At 44.5% G+C, this 22,253-nt stretch overlaps 1 protein-coding gene across 1 annotated transcript in view; it reads left to right on the top strand.

Moving 5' to 3' along the window:
• LOC109921859 (sodium channel protein type 4 subunit alpha-like) overlaps positions 1–22,253 on the top strand; it is a 1,322,739-nt gene that overhangs the window by 121,647 nt on the left and 1,178,839 nt on the right. The window contains 1 exon segment of the mRNA XM_048618339.1: positions 1,218–1,578. Within this exon segment, the coding sequence (XP_048474296.1) occupies positions 1,218–1,578 (361 nt within the window).

Raw genomic sequence — 22,253 nt, 5'->3', positions numbered from 1 at the left:
GGGTCAGTCAGAGTGACCCTGGGGGTGAACAGCAGGATCAATCCCTGAGTAGCGGGGTCAGTCAGAGCGAACCTGGGAATGAACAGCAGGATAAATACCTGGGGAGCGGGGTCAGTCAGAGTGATCCTGGGGGTGAACAGCAGGATCAATCCCTGAGGAGCGGGGTCAGTCAGAGCGAACCTGGGGGTGAACAGCAGAATAAATACCTGAGGGGCAATTCTAAGGAAGGGTCACCGGACCCGAAACATTAACTCTGACTTTTTCTTCACAGATGCTGTCAGACCTGCTGAGCTTTTCCAGCAACTTATGTTTTGGTTGTGGAGTGATGCTGTACCTCTACAAATCATTGGTCAGGCTACATTTGGAGTGTTGTGTTCAGTTCCGGGCACCTCATTTAAGGAAGGATGTATCAGCCCTGGAGAGAGTGCAAAGGAGATTCACTAGAGTGATATTAGGAATGAGGCATTTTAGATACAAGGAAAGATTTAGAGAGATTGGGCTTGTTCTTCCTGGAGCTGAGAAGATTCAGAGGTGACCTTATTGAAGTGTTCAAAATTATGAACAATTTTGATAGGGTGAAGAAGGATATTCTGTTTCCACTAGTTGGTATGTCAGTAACTAGGGATCACAATTTCAAGGTTATCTGCAAGACAAGCCAGGAGTGAGATGGGGAGAAACTCTTTTACTCAGAGAGTTGTTAGGATTTGGGATGCGCTGCCTGGCAGAGTGGTGGAGGTGGATTCCAGAGGAGGTTTCAAAAGTGGGCTGGAGATATACATCAAACTGATGGAGTTAGAGAGCTACAGCGATAGGGCTGGAGAGTGTAGCCCTTTTGGGAGCCAGTAAAGACATGATGGGCCAAATGGACTCCTTCTGCACTGTAAAACTCTACAATTCTACTGAAACCTAGGGTCGAGAGAGTAAATGTAGAAGGTCAGCCCAAATGGCCACTCCATCCCTTTCCCGCATGTTCTTCTTTTCACTTTTGAACCACCCAATTCAACGAATAGAAGCTAATGTAAATATTTCCAGTGTAACATACGATCCGAATGGAAAACAATAGACTTCAGGCCATCAGTTGACTTGTTGAATTGTTGTGAGCTTCAGTTCATTGGAAAACTGTAATTAAACATCGTTCTACTTCGTCCATTCATTGTGATAATTATTACTCACCTTGTCTGATGCAAGGTTTTTTTTTGTCCCATCTTATTCCACAGCTCCGAGTCTTCAAGCTGGCAAAATCATGGCCTACCCTCAACACGCTAATTAAGATCATTGGTAATTCGATGGGTGCGTTGGGCAACCTGACCCTCGTACTGGCCATCATTGTCTTCATCTTCGCAGTGGTTGGAATGCAGCTCTTCGGCAAAAGCTACACTGAATGTGTTTGTAAAATCTCCACCAAGTGTACCCTCCCACGTTGGCACATGTCTGACTTCTTCCACTCGTTCCTCATCGTGTTCCGTGTCCTGTGCGGTGAGTGGATCGAGACCATGTGGGATTGTATGGAGGTGGCCGGGCAGCCCTTGTGTATCCTTGTCTTCATGCTGGTCATGGTAATTGGGAACCTTGTGGTAAGTCCGTTATGTTACATTTCTGGGTGTTTTTTACGCTCTCGATACTTCACTGGGGCTCCATCTTGCCATTCGGTCTCTGTAAACAGGTGTACCCACTTGGGGGAAGGTGATAACCTGCCTTTCAATCAAATCGCAAAGCAACCCATTCAAATTCCAGTGTTTGTTTCGCATGGAGTCCCTTCCTTCCCCTTGGCAGGCCAGAGGGCATAAGTTTAAGGTGAGAAGCAAGTGGTTTCAAGGAGATCCGAGAACGAAACCTTTTTCACCCAGAAGGCGGTAAAAATATGGAAAGTGCAGCCTGAGAAGTTGGTGGAAGCGGGTACTCACAGCATTTAAGAAGTATCTATTTCATGTAAATTATTTAGTCATTCATGGGATATGGGTGTTGCTGGCTAAGCCAATATTTAATACCTGTCCCCAGTTGTTAAGAGTCAACAAGTTGCTGTGGATCTGGAGTCACATATAGGCCCAGACCAGGTAAAGGTGGCAGTTTCCTTCCCTTAAGGACATTAGTGAATCAGATGGGTTTTTCTGACAATCGACAATGGATTCACAGTCATCATTAAGGTCTTAATTTCAGACGTTTTTTTTAATTCAAATTCTATCATCTGCTGTGGCGGGATTTGAACCTGGGTACCCGGAACATTACCGGGGTCTCTGGATTAATAATCTAGTGACAGTACCACCAGGCCATCTGGGTGAGAATTTAAAATGCCAGATCATAGTAGGCTATGGACCAAATGCAAGTAAATGGGATGTAGTTTGATGTTTGTTGATCACACAGACATGGTGGGCCAAAGGACCTTATGCTGTAGGATTCTATGACTCTATTCACTCATCTAGCCCTATCAGCATTTGAGCTCTTGAGGCAGAGTGGTAATGTTCCTACCTCTGGGTCAGAAGACCTGGGGTTAAGTTCTATCTATTCCTAGGTGTATCTTAATACAACTACACAGGTTGATTAAAACAATCTACCCTTGTTTTCTTCCTCATGCCCTTATCTGGCTTAGCGTGTATGTGGCACCTGTTTCATCCACTCACAAATACCCCCTACCAATCACTGTCTGAGTTAAGAATTGTCTGCAGGATTCCTTATTGAATTTAGTGGGGACTATATTCACGACAACTAGTCTTGGTCTTCTGTATAAGTGAAAACCTCTCCTCTTCACATATACCCTTTCAAACCCTGCCACATCCTATCAGTCCAGAGCTGATCTCTCTCTTTTCCCATTGCTAAAATCCTCCATTTATGGTCAATCATTTTGATGCAATCTTTCCAATGCCTCTATATCTGTTTCTATAACATGGAGACTAGAATTCTGCTCTATAGGTGCAGTCTCACCAAGGTTCTTGACAAATCTAACATAACTTTACTTGTTGAATATTGATTGTAAGACTTAGGAGTTCAACATACTGCTGTACACCAACTTCAAAATATAAATCACACGCTTCTACATGATGCTGCTTGCTAAACAAGGTAGATTGCATGTACTCTTTACCAAACAGCTTCAGAGTCCAAAGCAATGGACAATTTAAAGCATAAAAAACATTCTTCTAATGTTGTTTGGCATAGGTCAAGTTGCACGTGCCATTAGTTAGACTTGTCTGTCCTTTAGGGTGATTTCAGCATCCAGATCAGAAAGTACTGAGATTTAACAGAAGGCAAAGGCAATGGGTCATGTGCTCATCCGGTAAACCAGTATGGACAGGGTGGGCCGAATGTCCTCCTTCCATACTGTAAATATTCAGCGCTTCCATGCTAACTCTCATGTGGTTGGCCATTTAGGACTGAGATGAGGAGAAATTGCTTCAGAAAAGGGAACTGAATCTCTGCAATTCTCTGCCCCAGAGAGCTGCAAAGTATCCGTAACAAGATGTTCAAGATGGAAATCGATAGATTTCTAGATTCTTAAAATTCACTCATGGGATGTGGGCATCGCTGGCTGGGTCAGCATTTATTGCCCATCCTTGTCGCTCTTAGAAGGTGGTGATGAGCTGCCATCTTGAACTGCTACAGTCCATGTGCTATAGGTTGAACAACAACGCCGTGAGGGAGGGAATTCCAGGATTTTGACCCACAGACACAGAAGGAACAGCGATATATTTCCAAGTCAGGATGGTGAGTGGCTTGAAGAGGAACATGCAGGTGGTGGTGCTCCGATGTGTCTGCTGCCCTTGTCCTTCTGGATGGTAGGGGTCATGGCTGTTTGTGGATGTGGTTGCTTTGATAAACATTCACTCCCTCCATCACTGATGCTCAGTAACAGCAGTGTGTACAATCTACAAGATGCACAGTAGAAATTCACTAAAGATCCTTAGACAGCACCTTTGAAGCCCATGACTACTTCCCTCCCGAGTAACACTGCGGGTTTACCTACAGCACATGGACTGCAGCGGTTCAAGAAGGCAGCTCTCCACCACCTTCTCAAAGCCAACTAAGGGCGGGCAATAAATGCTGGTCAGCAACACCCACATCCCACAAGTGAATAAAAAAACAGATCTAAAGCAACAAGCCAAATGGTCTATATCTGCGCCTCATTCCAAAGTTCTAATTTTGTCCGCTTTGAGATTCTTCAAACATTTGCTGAATTGCCGAACATCTGAAGGGATAACACCAAAGAGGGGAGTCAGGGTAACTGAGATCTGAATACACGAGACAAGCAAGTGTTCACCTCCTCAAACAATCAGACTGAAGGATTGTGGAAATAGAAGGCAAGGACTGACAGTGAGCAGGTCAATTCAATGCGAGACCAGGAGCAGAATGAGAAATAACGAGAGGCAAAGCAACGTTGGACGAGGAGAGAGATTAGGTAAATAAAGGCGGAAACTGTAAATAAAAAGATTCATTTTAGCTTTATGTTTTTAAAATGTCCAACAACAGTTGGCTCGACAGAATAGATAGGGAGAATCTTCTCCTGCTAATAAAACAAACAAGAGGATTTAAAGTGATGTGCATAGGAAACAAGGGTAATGTGAGAAACGTGAGTTTTCTCGCAGCGAGTAGTTAGGGTCTGGAATGTGCTGCCTGGAAATGTGGTAAAGGCAGGTTCAGTTGAGGCACTCAAGAGGGTATGGAATGGTTATTTGGTTAGAAATGATGAGCAGGGATATGGGAAAAAGGAAGAAGATTGGCACTATAGAACCAGTGGATATTTGGATTTCCAGAAGGCCTTTGACAATGTGCTGCACAGATGTTAGTTAAATAAGTTGAGATCCCATGGTATTCCTCTGATGCTTTATACCAGTTTCGGAATTTCCAGTTTGCAGGCTCCAGCCACCTCCTCTTTACCGTGGACGTGCAATCCCTTTACATGTCCATTCCCCACCTGGAGGGTCTTAGGGCTCTCCGCTTCTTCCTGGAGCAAAGGCCTGAAACGTCCCCGCCCGCTTCCACCCTCCTTCACTTGGCCCAGCTTGTCCTCACCCTCGACGACTTCTCTTTTAACTCCTCTCATTTTCTTCAGGTCAGAGGGGTGGTCATGGATACCCGCATGGGCCCCAGTTATGCCTGTCTCTTCATGGGGTGCGTGGAACATTCCTTGTTCCAGTCCTATTCCGGCCCCCACCCACAACTCTTTCTCCGATACATCGATGATATCATCGGTGCTGCTTCCCTCTCTCATTCGGATTTGGAAAAGTTCAATGATTTCTCTTCAGTGTCCACCCTGCCCTCATTTTTACCTGATCTATCTCTGACTCCTCCCTTCCCTTCCTTGACATCTCTGTTCCCAATTCTGGGGATAGACTGGCCACTAATATCCACTATAAACCCACTGACTCCCACAGCTACCTGGACTATACATCCTCACACCCCATTTCCTGTAAAGACTCCATCCCATTCTCTCAGTTCCTCCGTCTCCGTCGTATATGTACCGACGAGGCCAACTTCGACAAGGGTGCCTCCGAAATGTCCACCTTATTCCTCATCCGAGGATTCCCCAGCTCCGTTGTCGACAGGGCCCTCAACCAGGTCTGACCCATCTCCCGCACTTCCGCCCTCACCCCCTCTGTTCCCTCCCACAACAGCAATAGTCCTCACCTACCATCCCACCAGCATCCACATCCAGAAGATCTTCAGACGCCATTTCTATCACCTCCAGAAAGATGCCACCACACATTCCCCTCTCCTCCCTTGTCCACCTTCTGCAGGGACCGTTCCCTCCAGGACACCCAGGTCCATTCTTCCTTCTCTCCCAACACAACCCCACAGCCCCACGGCATCTTCCCCTGTAACCAGCGAAGGTGCAACACCTGCCCATTTACCTCCTCCCTCCCCATTATCCAAGGACCCAAACGTACCTTCCAGGTGAAACAACACTTCACCTGCACTTCCCAGAATCTAGTCGCTGCTCACAATGTGGTCTCCTCTACATTGGGGAAACGAAGCGTAGACTGGGTGACCGCTTTGCAGAACATCTACATTCTGCTCACAAAAAAGAACCTGAGCTACCTGTCGCCTGCCACTTTAACGCACCACCCTGTTTCCTGGCCAACATCTCTGTCTCTGGCTTGCTGCAGTGCTCCAGAGTAACTCTGCTGGGAGAACAACACCTCATTTTCCGCTTAGGGATCCTGCAGCCCTCCGGACTCAATATCGAGTTCAATAATTTTAGGGCCTGAACTTTCCCATATCTTAGCCCCCTACCCCACACACCAGGCCTTGTTACCGCATAGCCTGCCATTACACACTACCTATTGTTAGTCACTAACAGTCCCCATTAACAGCTATTCGCCCTCCCAACCAGATTGTTATCAACTCCTTTGTCTGTCCAACTGTTCTTCTCTCTATTTGGGCTCTATCCCCACCCATCATCTACTCCTTAGCCCCTCCCCACCCTATCTACTGCATACAAATCGAAATTTTGCCAGCTAACATCAATTCTGAGGAAGGGTCATCAGACCTGAAACGTTAATTCTGATTTCTCTTCACGGATGCTGCCAGACCTGCTGAGCTTTTCCAGCAATTTCTGTTTTTGTTTCTGATTTATAGCATCTACAGCTCTTTCATGTTTTTTAAGATCCCATGCTTTTAGGGGCAAGGTACTGGCATGGATTGAGGATTGACTGACTGGCAGAAGGCAGAGAGCGGGGATAAAGGGGTCTTTTTCAGGATGGCAGCCGGTGACTAGTGGAGTTCCACAGGGTCAGTGTTGGGGCCACAACTATTCATGTTATACAGTAGCAATGTGGAATAAGGAACTGAGGGCATTGTTGCTAATTTTACAGATGATACAAAGACAAGTGGAGGGAAAGGTAATGTTGAGGAGGCAGGGAGGCTGCAGAAGCGCTTGGACAGGCTAGGAGAGTGGGTAAAGAATGGGCAGATGGAATACAATTTGGGAGAGTGTGAGGTTATGCCCTTTGGTAGGAAGAATAGAGGCATTGACTATTTTCTAAATAGGGAAAGACTTTGGAAATCTGAAGCATAAAGGGACTTGAGAATTGAAGTTCAGGATTCTCTTAAGGTTAACATGTGGGTTCAGTTAGCACTTAGGAAAGCAAATGCAATGTTTGCATTCATATTGAGAGGGCTAGAATACAGGAGCAGAGATGTACTGCTGAGGCTGAGTAAGGCTCTCATCAGAGTCCCTTTAGAATATTGTGAGCAGTTTTGGGCCCTGAATTTGATGTGATTTGATTTGATTTATTATTGTCACGTGCACTGAGATACAGTGAAAAGTTTTGTATTGTGTGCTATCCAGGCAAATCAGACATTGCATAAGTACATCACAGTAATAGAGCAGAATGCAGAAGCGGGAAGGAAGGATGCGCTGGTGTTGGAAGGGGCCCAGACGAGGTTGTCAAGAATGATCCCGGGGGTGGAAGGCTTGTCATGTGAGGAGCGGTTGAGAACTCTGGGTCTGTAATTGATAGAGTTTAGAAGGATGAGGGGGGATCTGATTGACACCTTACTGAGAGGCCTAAATACAGTGTATGTGGAGGAGATGTTATCACTAGTAGGAAAGACTAGGACCCGAGAGCACAGCCTCAGAGTGAAGGGACAACCCTTTAGAACTGAGATAAGGAGGAATTTCTTCAGCCAGAGGGTGGTGATTCTGTGGAGCATGTTGCCATAGAGGAACATGGAGGCCGCGTCATTGAGTGTATTTAAGACAGAGATAGATAGGTTCTTGATTAGTGAGGGGGTCAAGGGTTACAGGGAGAAGGCAGGAGAATGGGGTCGAGAAACACATCAGCCGTGATTGAATGGCAGAGCAGACTCAACGGGCTGAGTGGCCTCATTCTGTAGCTTTATCTTATGGTCTAATGGTCTTGATGGGCTGCAGGCTGTCACAATGCCTTCATGCTGTGAACAATGGAAATCTGAAGGAATGAAACTCCACACTTAAAGAGCCTCCACTACTTCAAAACCCAAAGTACTTTCCAGCCAGTGGAGTGTGTTTGAAGTGGATTCACTGGTGTAATGTCGACATAGTTAGTAGCGTCATAGTTAATTATCACTGCCAAGGAGGTGGGTTGTCACACTTAGCACATCATTGAAAGGGCACTCCAAGATTTGAACAAAGGCCAGACGTTGCTGATGCTGGGAATTTGAAATAAAAACAGAAGATACTGAAAACTCTCAGCAGATTAGGAATAATCCTGATCTACTGAGTACTTTTGGCTTTGTCTGCTTTTTTGGGAGCAGTAGTACTTTAACTTTGCATGATGGAGCACTTAACAAGAAGGGCTGTAAATGTGAACCTTTTCTTTATTTTTCTGCCTTTATATCCTACGTTTTGGTTTCTTTTTCTGTGTTTTAAGATGGCGCGGTGAGTGGCGACACTGTGCAACACCTTTCACTGCATTTTGCAACAAGATACTCATGACAATGAATAAATCAAATCGAATCAAATTCATTGTCGAGTTTATCCTGTATCTACCGCGCACATACAGCGATACCACGCCGTTCAATCTGGCCGGGTTGGCAAACTGGCAGCTTTGGCAAAGCATCTCTGACCCCAATCCTTAGATATTGGAGTCTAATCACACCTTTGGGTCAAGTCTGCGATAGCTGAATCGTTTCTGCACGGATAGCAGGTTTAGCCTCGCCGCTCTCTTGAAAGGGAATTTTTTTTTCCGGAAAATAGACGCGGAGTTAACAAACTTTTCAACCCAGCGCAAAAACACTCTGAACAGCAGAGGTGCTCTTCCCTGAGCGCCACCTCAGCACACGGCTAAACTTGAGAACACATGTTCACATTGTGAATCGGGCAGTTAGATCACCCTGGATCCGCTGCTGGCTGCAAATCTTCGGATCTAATGGCATGTAGCAACCCCCCACAACACACACACACTGTAAATCTGTCATTCCTCACAGGGCTGTCAGTGTAGAATACAACCCCTCATTGACCCAGTCCCTCCTCACTGACCTGGGATGCGGAACCACTGAATAGCAGAGATCGCCAGCACAGAAGGGGATAATCGACCTTTGGTTCCTTGATGAGCGCTCAGTGACAGCTGCCCACTTATCCCTCTACATTACAACAACAACAACACTTTCAAACACTTCTCAGGACAGATTGAGGCTTTTGTTTTTGTCCAGAGAAGACGAGGTTGAGAGGTGACCTGACCTGGTCGGTAAAATTATCATCGGGTTGTGTTTATTTTTTCCTTCGGATGTAAACGTCACTGGCATCATTTGTTGCCCGTTGCCCTCATTGCCCTTCAGAAGGTGGTAGCGAGCTGCCTTCTTAAACTACTGTAGTTCTTGGGGTATAAGTCTTCCCTGAGATTCCCTCCCTAATGGCATTGTGGTGCTTCCTGGACTCCTGTGGACTGCAGTGGTTCAAGGTAGCACCTCACCAATGTCAACCTATAAATCACATGACGCTGGTTGCTTACCTGAATAGATTGAATATAAAAAATAAAGTTGCTATTATCTTACTGCACTGTACTGAGAGCGAGCCGATTGGAGGTGGCTTAACCCAATGGCTTTGTAGGTCTTCAAGATATTAACTGGAAAAGACAAGGAAGATAAACTATTTCCATTGATTAGAGATGCTAGAACTTGGGGGCACAGTCCGAGAATTAAGGCCAGAGGATTCAGGAGAGATGTTAGATTCATTTATTTAATATTTCGATGTATTTAATATATTGTCACTTGTACCTAGGTACAGTGAAAAGTGGATAATGTTGCCACATTCCAGCACCATCTTGGATTGTACAATATATGACAAATAAATTGTATAAATGCAAAGGATGATAGGAAGCATTTCTACACACAAAGGGTGGTAGAGGTTTGGAACTCTCTTCCACAAAAAGCAGTGGATGATAGATGGGTTGTTAATTTTAAATCTGTGAGAGATATTGTTTTTTGTTAAGCAAAGGTATTAAGAAATATGGGCCAAAGGCAGGTACACAGAGCTAGGCTACAGATAGGCCATGGCCTCATTGAATGGTGGAACAGGCTTGAGGGGCTGAATGGCCTATTCCTGCTCTTATATTCCTATGTTTTGTCCAATGTGTGCAGGAGGGTTTCCTGACACAGTATGTAGATAGGCCAACAGGAGGCGAGGCCACATTGGATTTGGTACTGGGTAATGAACCAGGCCAGGTGTTAGATTTGGAGGTAGGTGAGCACTTTGGTGATAGTGACCACAATGCGGTTACGTTTACTTTAGCGATGGAAAGGGATCGGTATATACCTCAGGGCAAGAGTTATAGCAGGGGGAAAGGCAATTATGAGGTAATTAGGCAAGATTTAGGATGCATAGGATGGAGAAGGAAACTGCAGGGTCTGGGCACAATTGAAATGTGGAGCTTGTTCAAGGAACAGCTACTGCGTGTCCTTGAGAAGTACGTACCTGTCAGGCAGGGAGGAAGTGGTCGAGCGAGGGAACCGTGGTTTACTAAAGAAGTTGAATCTCTTGTCAAGAGGAAGAAGGAGGCTTATGTAGAGATGAGGCGTGAAGGCTCAGTTAGGGCGCTTGAGAGTTACAAGTTAGCCAGGAAGGACCTAAAGAGAGAGCTAAGAAGAGCCAGGAGGGGACATGAGAAGTCTTTAGCAGGTAGGATCAAGGAAAACCCTAAAGCTTTCTATAGGTATGTCAGGAATAAAAGAATGACTAGAGTAAGATTGGGGCCGGTGAAGGACAGTAGTGGGAAGTTGTGTGTGGAGTCCGAAGAGATAGGAGAGGTGCTAAATGAATATTTTTCATCAGTATTCACACAGGAAAAAGACAATGTAGTTGAGGAGAATACTGAGATACAGTCTATTAGACTAGACGGGATTGAGGTTCATAAGGAGGAGGTGTTAGCAATTCTGGAAGGTGTGAAAATATATAATTCCCCTGGGCCGGATGGGATTTATCCTAGGATTCTCTGGGAAGCTAGAGAGGAGATTGCAGAGCCTTTGGCTTTGATCTTTATGTCGTCATTGTCTTCAGGAATAGTGCCAGAAGACTGGAGACTAGCAAATGTTGTCCCATTGTTCAAGAACGGGAGTAGAGACAACCCTGGTAATTATAGACCAGTGAGCCTTACTTCGGTTGTGGGTAAAGTGTTGGAAAGGATTATAAGAGATAGGATTTATAATCATCTAGAAAGGAATAATTTGATTAGGGATAGTCAACACGGTTTTGTGAAGGGTAGGTCGTGCCTCACAAACCTTATTGAGTTCTTTGAGAAGGTGACCAAACAGGTGGATGAGGGTAAAGCGGTTGATGTGGTGTATTTGGATTTCAGTAAAGCGTTTGATAAGGTTCCCCATGGTAGGCTATTGCAGAAAATACGGAGGCATGGGATTGAGGGTGATTTAGCGGCTTGGATCAGAAATTGGCAAGCTGTAAGAAGACAGAGGGTGGTGGTTGATGGGAAATGTTCATCCTGGAGTTCAGTTACTAGTGGTGAACCTCAAGAATCTGTTTTGGGGCCACTGCTGTTTGTCATTTTTATAAATGACCTGGATGAGGGCGTAGAAGGATGGGTTAGTAAATTTGCGGATGACACCAAAGTCGGTGGAGTTGTGGATAGCGCGGAAGGATGTTGCAGGTTACAGAGGGACATAGATAAGCTGCAAAGCTGGGCTGAGAGGTGGCAAATGGAGTTTAATGCGGAAAAGTGTGAGGTGATTCACTTTGGAAGGAGTAACAGGAATACAGAGTACTGGGCTAATGGTAAGATTCTTGGTAGTGTGGTGAGCAGAAAGATCTCGGTGTCCATGTGCATAGATCACTGAAAGTTGCCACCCAGGTTGATAGCGTTGTTAAGAAGGCGTACAGTATGTTAGGTTTTATTGGTAGAGGGATTGAGTTTCGGAGCCATGAGGTCATGTTGCAGCTGTACAAAACTCTGGTGTGGCCGCACTTGGAGTATTGCGTACAGTTCTGGTCACCGCATTATAGGAAGGATGTGGAAGCATTGGAAAGGGTGCAGAGGAGATTTACCAGGATGTTGCCTGGTATGGAGGGAAGGTCTTATGAGGAAAGGCTGAGGGTCTTGAGGCTGTTTTCATTAGAGAGAAGAAGGTTAGGAGGTGACTTGATAGAGACATACAAGATGATCAGAGGATTAGATAGGGTGGACAGTGGGAGCCTTTTTCCTCGGATGGTGATGGCTAGCACGAGGGGACATAGCTTTAAATTGAGGGGTGATAGATATAGGACAGATGTCAGAGGTAGGTTCTTTACTCAGAGAGTAGTAAGGGCGTGGAATGCCCTGCCTGCAAAAATAGTAGACTCGCCCACTTTAAGGGCATTTAAATGGTCATTGGATAAACATATGGATGATAATGGAATAGTTTAGGTTAGATGGGCTTCAGATTGGTTTCACAGGTCGGCGCAACATCGAGGGCCGAAGGGCCTGTACTGCGCTGTAGTGTTCTATGTTCTATGTTCTATGTTCTATGTTCACTACCATCTTCTCAAGGACACCTAGGGGTGGACAATAAATATTGGCTCAGCCAGTGACACGTGAAAAAAAGAAGGTGCACCCACATTGCTGTTTGGGGGAGAGTTCCAGGATTTGGACCCAGTGACATTGAAGGACTGACAATACAGTGCCAAGCAAGGCGGTGGTGGAGTAGTGTTAATGTCACTGGGCTAGTAATCCAGAACCCAAGGCAACATACCATAACCCAACCCACATACTCACTTTGGGAGCATGGGCTGAAATCTCACCATGGTGCAATTTGATTTAACTTAAAAAATCTAGAATTAAATAGCCATGTAACCACAGCCCATTGTCATATAAAACCCATCTGGTTCCTTAATACCCTTTACAGAAGGAAATTTACCTTTTGGTCTTGATGACTGCAGACCCGTAGCAGTGGGGTTGGTCCTCAATTACCCTCTTGGTAATTGGGGATGGGTATTAAATGCTGGTACAGCCAGTGATGGCTGAATCTTGTGAATGATTCTTTAAAAAGAGAGAAGTTTTTTTTTTCTACTACTGGGATAAGTCTAATGACCAGGAGCAGTAAACCTATGGAAGTCGCATAATTAATTTCGGAGAAACCTCTTCACCCAGAAAGTGGTTAGTGTGGGGAATTTGTGAATCGGTTAAGCAGAATCGCATTTGGGGGAAGCTGGATGGGCACATGCAGGAACAAGGAATGGAAGGATTTGTTAACAAGCTGGGGAGGAAGAAGATCTTGTAGAATATAAACAGCTCGCAAAAAGCAACAAGGACCAAAACATCTGTCTCATTGCTGTAAACTCAACATAACCAACCTTTGGTTTTCTGCTCCTTCATCAGGTGTAGTGTGGGGATGGGAGGTATACCGACACAGAATTCAAATGCAGAAAGGTAACAACCATAAAATCCCTTGCTGACCGCATCCTGTTGAATCTTTAATCAGTTAGAAAGGAGACACAAATTTCAATTGATAACAGTGCAAATCCCAGAATTTCTTTCAGGTCATTGCCCTCAGATAATTAAAGGTTTTATCCGGGTATACAAGAGGTGACATCTCAGGTCAGACAGTGCATTTTAGGTGTTTCGAATCTGTCTGTGTTTTAACCTGGGCACAAGTCACAGCTGGAATACTGTGAGCTGTTTTGGGTGCCTTACCTAAGGAAAGAAGGTTGACTGGGCTGATCTCATGAATGGAAGGACTACCCTATGAGGAGAGGTTGAGTAGGTTGTGACTGTACTTGTTGGAATACAGAAGAATGAGAGGTGATCTTATTGAAATGGACAAGATTCTTAAGGGGCTTAACAGGGTAGATGCAGAGAGGTTGTTTCCCATTGTGAGAGAGACTATGCCGAGAGTGTATAATCTCAGAACAAGAGGTTGCATGTTTAAGACAGAATGTCTTCTCTCCGGGGTTTAGAGAATCTGTGGAATTCTTTACCACAGAGATAGTAGGAACTGCAGATGCTGGAGAATCCGAGACAACAAGGTGCAGGGCTGGATGAACACAGCAGGCCAAGCAGCATCATAGGAGCAGAGAGGCTGACGTTTCGGGCCTAGAAGGGTCTAGGCCCGAAACGTCAGTCAATTCTTTACCACAAATGGGCTGTTGAGGTTGGGTCATTAAGAATATTCAAGGCTGAGAGAGACAGATTTTTAATCAGGAAGGGAATCAAGGGTTATGGGGGAAAGGCAGGAAATTGGAGTTGAGGGTTATCAGATTGGCCATGATCTCATTGAATGGCAGAGCAGACTCGATGGGCAGAATGGCCTACTTCCGCTCCTACGTCTGATCGATGACTTCAAGTGGGCACTTGATAGAAATAAACTTGAAGGGCAACTGGGTTAGGGTGGCAGAATTGGACTGACTGCAATAACCCATGGACAGCTGATGCTGATTTGATGGACCAAAGTGTCTCCTTTTGCCTCATGAATGACTATGACTTTATGATCATTTTTCTTTTTGACGTTTGGGTCACCTTGCTCACTGGCTGCCTATACCTCTAAAGTAACTACAATCCATTCTCTGTGAAATATTATGGGATCTTCTAAATGCCATGAAAGGAACAAAGGATATAAAGCCTGGGAGGTAAACAGATGGAGCTGGTTGATGCAAAGGCATTTTTCTGAGGGGCAGCGAGACATCCACCTGAATAACCACTGACAGGTTTCCCTCAGCCACTATCCATTACAAATGGTGGCCGTTTATAATGGAGAGGTGTAATTTAGAAATGTGACATCGTAGATAGGTTTTCTTGCCAAGATGTTAAGAGCTTTGCTATGGTTAGAGTCAGGAAGGGGAGCGTCTCAAATAGAAATTGCTTGCCTTGAATTTTCTTGCAGATATTTTTCCCTCCCAGAGATGCTGTATTAGATATTGTCCCAGAATATTGCTGAAGGACTTTCCACTGGTAAATGAGACTTGCAATAAATAAATGACACTACAGCCAGTTAAAATTGGAAGTGAAATAATTCTTGTGAAACTTCCCTTAACAAGCCATTTGTTCTGATTTCGTCCAACTAAAGGCACATATCAAGCTTGCTAGTTGTTTAGCATGCGTCTACCTTGAACATAAGTTCATATGACTTAGGTACAGGAGTCCCTCAGAATCTGTTCTGCCATTGACCAAAATAGTGGCTCATTTGATTGTGGCCTCAACCCCACATTCCTGCCTAACCCTGACAGACTTTAACTCCCTTGTTAGTCAAGAAGCTGTCTATCATTTCCTCAAAAATCTTTAATAAGTCTACCCCCATTGCTCTAGGATGAAGAGAGTTTCAAAGACTCACAACCATCTGAGAGAAAAAAAAAGTCCTCATTTTCACCTAACGTGGATTTTTAAATGGCGTTCCCTGGTTCTAGTCCCTCCCACAAGGGAGATTCGATGAGGTTCTTCAATATGATTACATCTCATTCTTCTAAACTCCAGCAGATACAGACACACCTTTCCTCGTAAAATAACACCCATCCCAGTTATCAGTCAAATGAACCTTCTCTGAACTGCATCTAATGTTGTTGTGTCCTTAAGTAAGGAAACTGTACTCCACATGTGCTCGCCCCAATACATTGTACAACAGTTAGAATACATCCCTACTTTTGTATTCCATTTCCCTTGCAATGGAATCACAGAATTGAAGATGACCATTCAGCTCTTTGTGTCTCCACAAGCTCTTTAAGTGAGCATCATGACTTAGTGCCATTCTCTCACCCTGTAATCTTGATTTGATTTGATTTATTATTGTCACATGTACCTAGGTGCAGTGAAAAGTTTTGTTTTGTGTGCAGTACAGTCAGATCGTAGCAAACAAAGATCACAGGGTGATTGAACAGAGTGAAGGATACAAAGTTATGGCTGCAAAGAAGGTCCACAAACAGCAAGATCAACGTTAGATTTGAAATTTGAGAGGTCCATTCAGAAGTCTAATAGCAGTGGGGAAGAAGCTGTTCTTGAACCTGTTGCTACACGTGTTTAAGCTTTTGTATCTTCTGCCTGGTGGAAGAGGTTGGAAGAGATTATAACCAGGGAGGGAGGGGTCTTTGATGATGTTGGCTGCCTTACTGCAGCAACAAGAAGTATAGTTGGAGTCAGTGGGTGGGAGCTTTGTTTGAGTGATGGTCTGGACTGTGTTCACAACTCTCTGTAGTTTCTTACAGTCCTTTGGCAGAGCAGTTGCTGTACCAAGCTGTGGTGCATCCAGATAGAATGCTTTCTATGGTGGGGCTGTAAAAGTTGGTGAGGGTCTGTCTGAACATGCCAAACCTTGCACATTGTTTCCATTAAAGTAAAATAATTATTTAAATGAAAGAATAAAAGAATGCCTCAACTGAAAGCATAGGTGAAGTAGGAGGTAAAGAAGGCAAACTGGATGTTGGCCTTCATAATGAGAGGATTCGAGTACAGGAACAAGGATGTGTTGTTGCAATTGTATAAAGCATTGTTGAGGCCACACCTGGAATATTGCTTGCAGGTTTGGTCTCCTTATTTAAGGAAGGATGTTCTTGCCATAGAGGGAGTGCAACGAAGATTTACCGAATCGATTATAGGGATGGCAGGACTGACATATGAGGAGAGATTGAGTCGGTTAGAATTGTAATCACTGAAGCGTAGAAGAATGACAGGAATCTCATAGGAACCCACGAAACTGTAACCGGACTGAACAGGTCATTTGCAGGAAGGATGTTCCCAATGGTGGGGGAGTCCAGAACCAGGGTGCCTAGTTTAAGGATAAGGGTTAAGCCTTTTAGTCCTGAGATGAGGGGAAATGTTTTCAGAGAATAGTGAGCCTGAGGAATTCACTACCATAGAAAATGGTTGAGACCAAACCATTATGTGTTTTCAAGAAGGTGGTACATTTAGCTCTTGTTTCTAAAGGGATCAAAGGACATGGGGGAAGAGTAGGATTAGGGCTGACTGATCTGTCCTGATCATACACATAGGGTTTGATTCCACCCTCAGGCGACGGTCTGCGTGGAGTTTGCACGTTCACCGTGTGCCTGCGTGGATTTCCTCCAGGTGCTCTGGTTTCCTCCCACAGTCAAAAACGTGCAGGCTAGGTGGATTGGTCATGGGAAATGCAAGGTTACAGGGATAGAGTGGGGGTGTTGCTGGGTCTGGGTGGGATGCTTTTCAGAATGACATATTGGGAGAAATTGAATCGTTTAGAACATAGGTGTGCGCTACATGGGCCGAATGGCCTGCTGTCACACTGTAGGGATTATCTGATCCTGGTAATGTCAGATCAGGCCTAAGAGGTGGAATGGCCAACTCCTGCCCCTATCTATTTTTTGTTTCTACTTCCCCCCACATTTCTGTGCAGTGTTTTCCAGACTCCAACTGCTCACTGTGTGAAAATGCTTCCTTCTCATATCTGTAGTGATCCCAGCACTACCGGACAAATCAGATCCCAGAATGAAATCTGGCTTGATAGATGAAGTTCTGGAAATTTCAGTAACATTATGGTCATTCATGGTGACTTATTCACATGAGGCTGTGAACCTTCTTTAACAACGGGGAAGAGATTTATGACACAAAAGACAAAAACAAAGAAAGAAATAAACCTGCAAGACAAAGTTTCCTAACACTTTCTTTGTCATGAAGTGTGAAGACAATTTAATGAGTATTTTTCACATCTGCTGTCATGAGCCTTTCCATAAATCTGAGAGCCTAAACTTCCTCACTTCTGAAAACCTGCAGATCCCTAATCAAACTCTCTTGGTATGCAAGTTTTATGACATAAACATTTTCTCCCGAGGTGAATATGTTTCCCCTGAACTGTTCTGAAAACCTGTAATGAGAATAAAACTGAACCTGCTTCTGATTATCCGAATCGCCCCAAAAACTTTCAATCTACGCATTTCCTCCATTCGAATCAATCCTTGGTGGTTCTGAACTGGGATAAAAAAGCCAGTGGGCTTTCCGTTTTTACTCTACCTGTCTTAAACGCCAGAGTATAAACATCTTATTCCACCAGCACTGTGCAGTCGCCAGTTGTCTGACATATACTGCATTAGTTCACTGTTCCAGAAGGATTCTCTGACCTTCATTTTTTTTTTAAACCCTCACATAAGTAACCAATACCTGTGCATTCTGTAGATCACACACCTTTCATCTGGCTGTGACTGTGCCAGTGCCCAGAGTGGGGACTCCTGGTTGTGGTAGGTCAGAAGAATGGACTCTTGGCAGTGTCCTCACTGCTGTGCCCTCAGTGGGTACTCCTCGAGACCTGGGACACCATCGAGTGACCTTGCATAAGCTTTGCAGCGGTGTTTGAAGACACCATGTACTGAAGGTGAACTCTGCTTATGTAATTTGTTTTTATTCTTCTTGTAACTCAAACTGCCACTGGAACAGCTGTATAAGGTGCTGGTGAGGCCACAACTGGAGTACTGTGTACAGTTTTGGTCTCCTTACTTGAGAAAGGATGCACTGGCACTGGAGGGGGTGCAGAGGAGGTCCACCAGGTTAATTCCGGAGTTGAGAGGGTTGGCTTATGAGGAGAGATTGAGCAGACTCATTGGAATTTAGAAGAATGAGGGGGGGGTGCATCTTATAGAAACATATAAAATTATGAAGGGAATAGATAAGAAGAAGCAGGGATGTTGTTTCCGCTGGCAGGTGAAACTAGAACTAGGGGGCATAGCCTCAAAATAAGGGGGGAAAAGATTTAGGACTGAGTTGGGGAGGAACGTCTTCACCCAAAGGTTTGTGAATCTGTGGAATTCACTGCCCAGTGAAGCAGTTGAGGCTTTCTTGTTGAATGTTTTTAAAGCAAAGATAGATCGATTTTTGAACAGTAGAGGTACTAAGGGGTATGGTGAGAGGGTGGGTAAGTGGACCTGAGTCCTGAAAAAGATCAGCCATAATCTTATTGACTGACGGAGCAGGCCTGAGGGTCCAGATAGTCTACTCCTGCTCGTGCTCATGTTCTTATTTGTGGTGACAGAGCCCTTTTCACTGTATCTTTATAGATAGATGTGACAATAAATAACTCATGCCTCATATATTGCATTTATATCTTTGTACATCACCTTAATTCTGTGCCTTCACATCCTAGATCCTTTCATGAATGAGAACGGCAACAAAGTTCAGAAAACAAAGTTTCATCTGCTTAAATCTCCAACATTTCAAAGCTTTAGGCTCAGACATTGATTAGAATTGGTACTCAGGCTTCTCCTGTATCAGCCTGTGCTAATTGTGTTTGGATTGCGTGTGAAAAGGAGAAAGTGAGAGGGAGAATTCAACCAATTCTGGAATGTGTGAAAGAGAAAAAAGCAAAGGGCTCACATTAATGAAACACCTTTTCTCCGAAGCAGCCAAGATTAATTAGTTTTAAAGTTCACTGTGTCTAGGCCAGTGAGGCAGCTATTTGCACTGAGGAAAGAACAGTGAGATAAATTACCAGTTCAAGTGCTTTTTGTATGAATTGGAGGCAATCTCTGCACTCCTTGTGTTCTGAGGTCTGTTGAAACGTCAACATAGGAAGATGATACATAAAAGATAGGCCTTGATTTAATTTCTCTGTTGGTGTCTCTAACAGCTCATATCATGTGGCAACACGTTTTTTGAGTTACGTAGAATATACAACAGAGAGACAAGTCATTCTGCTCAACCACTGCTAAAGTACCTCGCTTGGCCAGGACTGGTAGCATTGTACTTATTGGAGTGTGGTTACTGGAGTAATAATCCAGGGACCTTACCTAAGGATCCAGCTCTAAAGAAGGATCACTGGACCTAAAACATTGACTCTACTTTTTCTCCACAGATAAGTACAAAATAATGAGAGGCATAGATAGAGTGGATAGTCAGAGACTTTTTCCCAGGGTGGAAATGACTATTATGAGGGGGCATAATTTTAAGGTGATTGGAGGAAGGTATAGGGGAGATGTCAGAGGTAGGTTCTTTACACAGAGAGTGGTGGGCATGTGGAATGCGCTGCCAGCAGTGGTAGTGGAGTCAGATACTTTAGAGACTTTTAAGTGACTCTTGGATAGGCACATGGAGGATAGTAAAATGTAGGGTATGCAGGGTAGATTGATCTTAGTAGGATACTAGGTCGGCACAACATCGTGGGCTGAAGGGACTGTACTGTGCTGTACTGTTCTATGTCCTATGTTCTAGACGCTGACAGAATTGCTGAGTTTCTCCAGCTATTTCTGTTTTCGATCCAGAGGTACATGTTCAAATCCCACCACAGCAATTTAACTTAGATTAATTTGAATAAAAAGCTAGTCACTGAGATTTGATGGCAGTCTGTAAGGCACCGTGGAACTTCACTCTGTGTTAAACAACACCTGGCATAGCTCAGGAGTCCCACTCTGGCACATGCCAGTCTTAGCCCCATTTGCCATAGAGGGAGACGGTGGGCTATGAAGGTGTACAATTCAGTGGTCTGTTTTCTTCGTCTAGCCCGGTTGGGATGTGACTCCAAACCCCCAGCATCATTGTTGCTATTGAAATGCTCTCAAAGGCGGCTGAGCAAGCCATATATTTGCATTCAAGAGATCCGTTCCCCACCACCTACTGCAGGGCCATTAGAAACGGATCACGGTGCTGCTGGTGTTTCCTGATGAGTACATCTTTTATGAAGTTTCCTCCCATTCCGTCGGCATCATCTCAGCCTTTCATCACACCTTTCTACTCATGTTTCTTTCATGCACTCAGTGAATTTCCATTTGAAAGTTGTAGCTTCACTCACTGAGGTATTGTTTACTACTCAAAGCACGTTTCTGTCTACATAGTCTTTGTGTGTGTGTGTGTGTGTGTGTATGTGTGTGGCTGCGTGTGTGTGTGTGTGTGCATGCATGTGTGTGTGTGTGTGGGTTGTGTCTGTGTTTGTGTGTATGTGTCTGTGAGTGTTGTGTGTGTGTTTGTGTGTGTGTGTGTGTTTGTGTGTGTGTGCTGGGCGCATTTGTGTGTGTGTGTGTGTGTGTGTGTGTCTCTGTGCGTGTGTGTGCTTGTTTGTGTGTGTGGGTTGTGTATGTGTCTGTAAGTGTTATGTGTGTGTGTGTTGGGCATATTTCTGTGTGTGTTTGTGTGTGTGCATGTATGTGTGTATGTTGGGGAATATATCTGTGTGCGTGTTCGAGTGTGCGTATATGTGTTTGTGTGTGTGTGTTGGAGGGGTATCTGTGTGTGTGTGGGTGGGTGGCACGGGTGAGTTGGAGGTGGGTGGGTGGATTGCTGGTGGGCGCAGGGTATGCATGTGAGATGTTTGTGTTTCTGTCTGTGTGGTATATTTGTGTTGTTTGTGTGTGTGTGTGTGTGTGTGTGTGTGTGTGTGTGTGTCTGTCTGTCTGGTTGTGGTGTTTACAAGAGTGTGAGTGTGTGTACCTGTGTGCATGTGGCCCTTGTGTGTGTGTGATGGAACAATCAGAACACCTTCTTTTCTCACTGAGATCCTTAGAGAAGGGACCCAGCTCACAATGTATCCACTGAGATGCTTGAAAAGATTAACAGGAAAGATGAGGCAAGTTGGAAAGCAGCAATCACTAAGGCCAACCTTTAGCTTTGTATATTTTTAGGATGAAGCAGAAAGGGGAAAACTGGGGGCCATGAGGAGTTTTCAGATCATGGCAAAAGATAAATTTGTGAGAGAACGAAATAGAGGAATTACGGCCCAGAATTTTTGTGGAGTTATGCTAAATCTGGCTTAACCTTGACAAGAGAAATTTGGGTGGGCTAGCAGTTAGCAGGGATTTTCTGATGAGTTCTGGCCACAGGAGTAGACATTTGAGGGAAAGCTAAATTAATGTATGAGGGCAAAAGAGCAGAAGATAGATTGACAGAATTAGGCAAAGTCAGCTGGACGGCCTGTTTCTATGTTGGACAGTCAATACAACGTGAAGAAGGTTGATTCGTAGGCTGTGAACATTAGACTTGAACATGGTAGGAGGGGATCCGGAAATTCAGAACAGCAAAGTCAGGACAGCAATCACAAGCCAATGGCTTGTAAGCAAGAAGCTTCATGTTTGTCGTGGAGTTTAGAGCAACTAGCCATGTGACAGAATAAATATACAGGAGTAACGCAGAGAGAATTCGTCATCTTGCAGAGAGATGGTTTGGGAATAGAAACATGAAGACAAATGATCAAATGAAATGCAAGGGAGCAGTATGCAACGAGATGCCTTTTAGGGGAGGAAATGCACAGAAGGCTGTGCTGGTGGAGTTCGATGAAGAGGGGCATACATTAAAACTTTCAAATAAATGACACAAACAAGATATTCATTCCCATAATACAGGCTCTGGAGAAATTAGGGAAGCAATGATTGAGTTTTTACCCAGAAGGACTGGATGTTGTTGGTGATCTGACAGATATTAGCG

The sequence above is a fragment of the Rhincodon typus genome, chromosome 2, assembly GCF_021869965.1.
Source record: "Rhincodon typus isolate 14 chromosome 2, sRhiTyp1.1, whole genome shotgun sequence".
Lineage (NCBI taxonomy): Eukaryota > Metazoa > Chordata > Chondrichthyes > Orectolobiformes > Rhincodontidae > Rhincodon > Rhincodon typus.
Note: the sequence above shows the minus strand (reverse complement) of the source record. Positions and strands in the feature narration are given on the sequence as shown.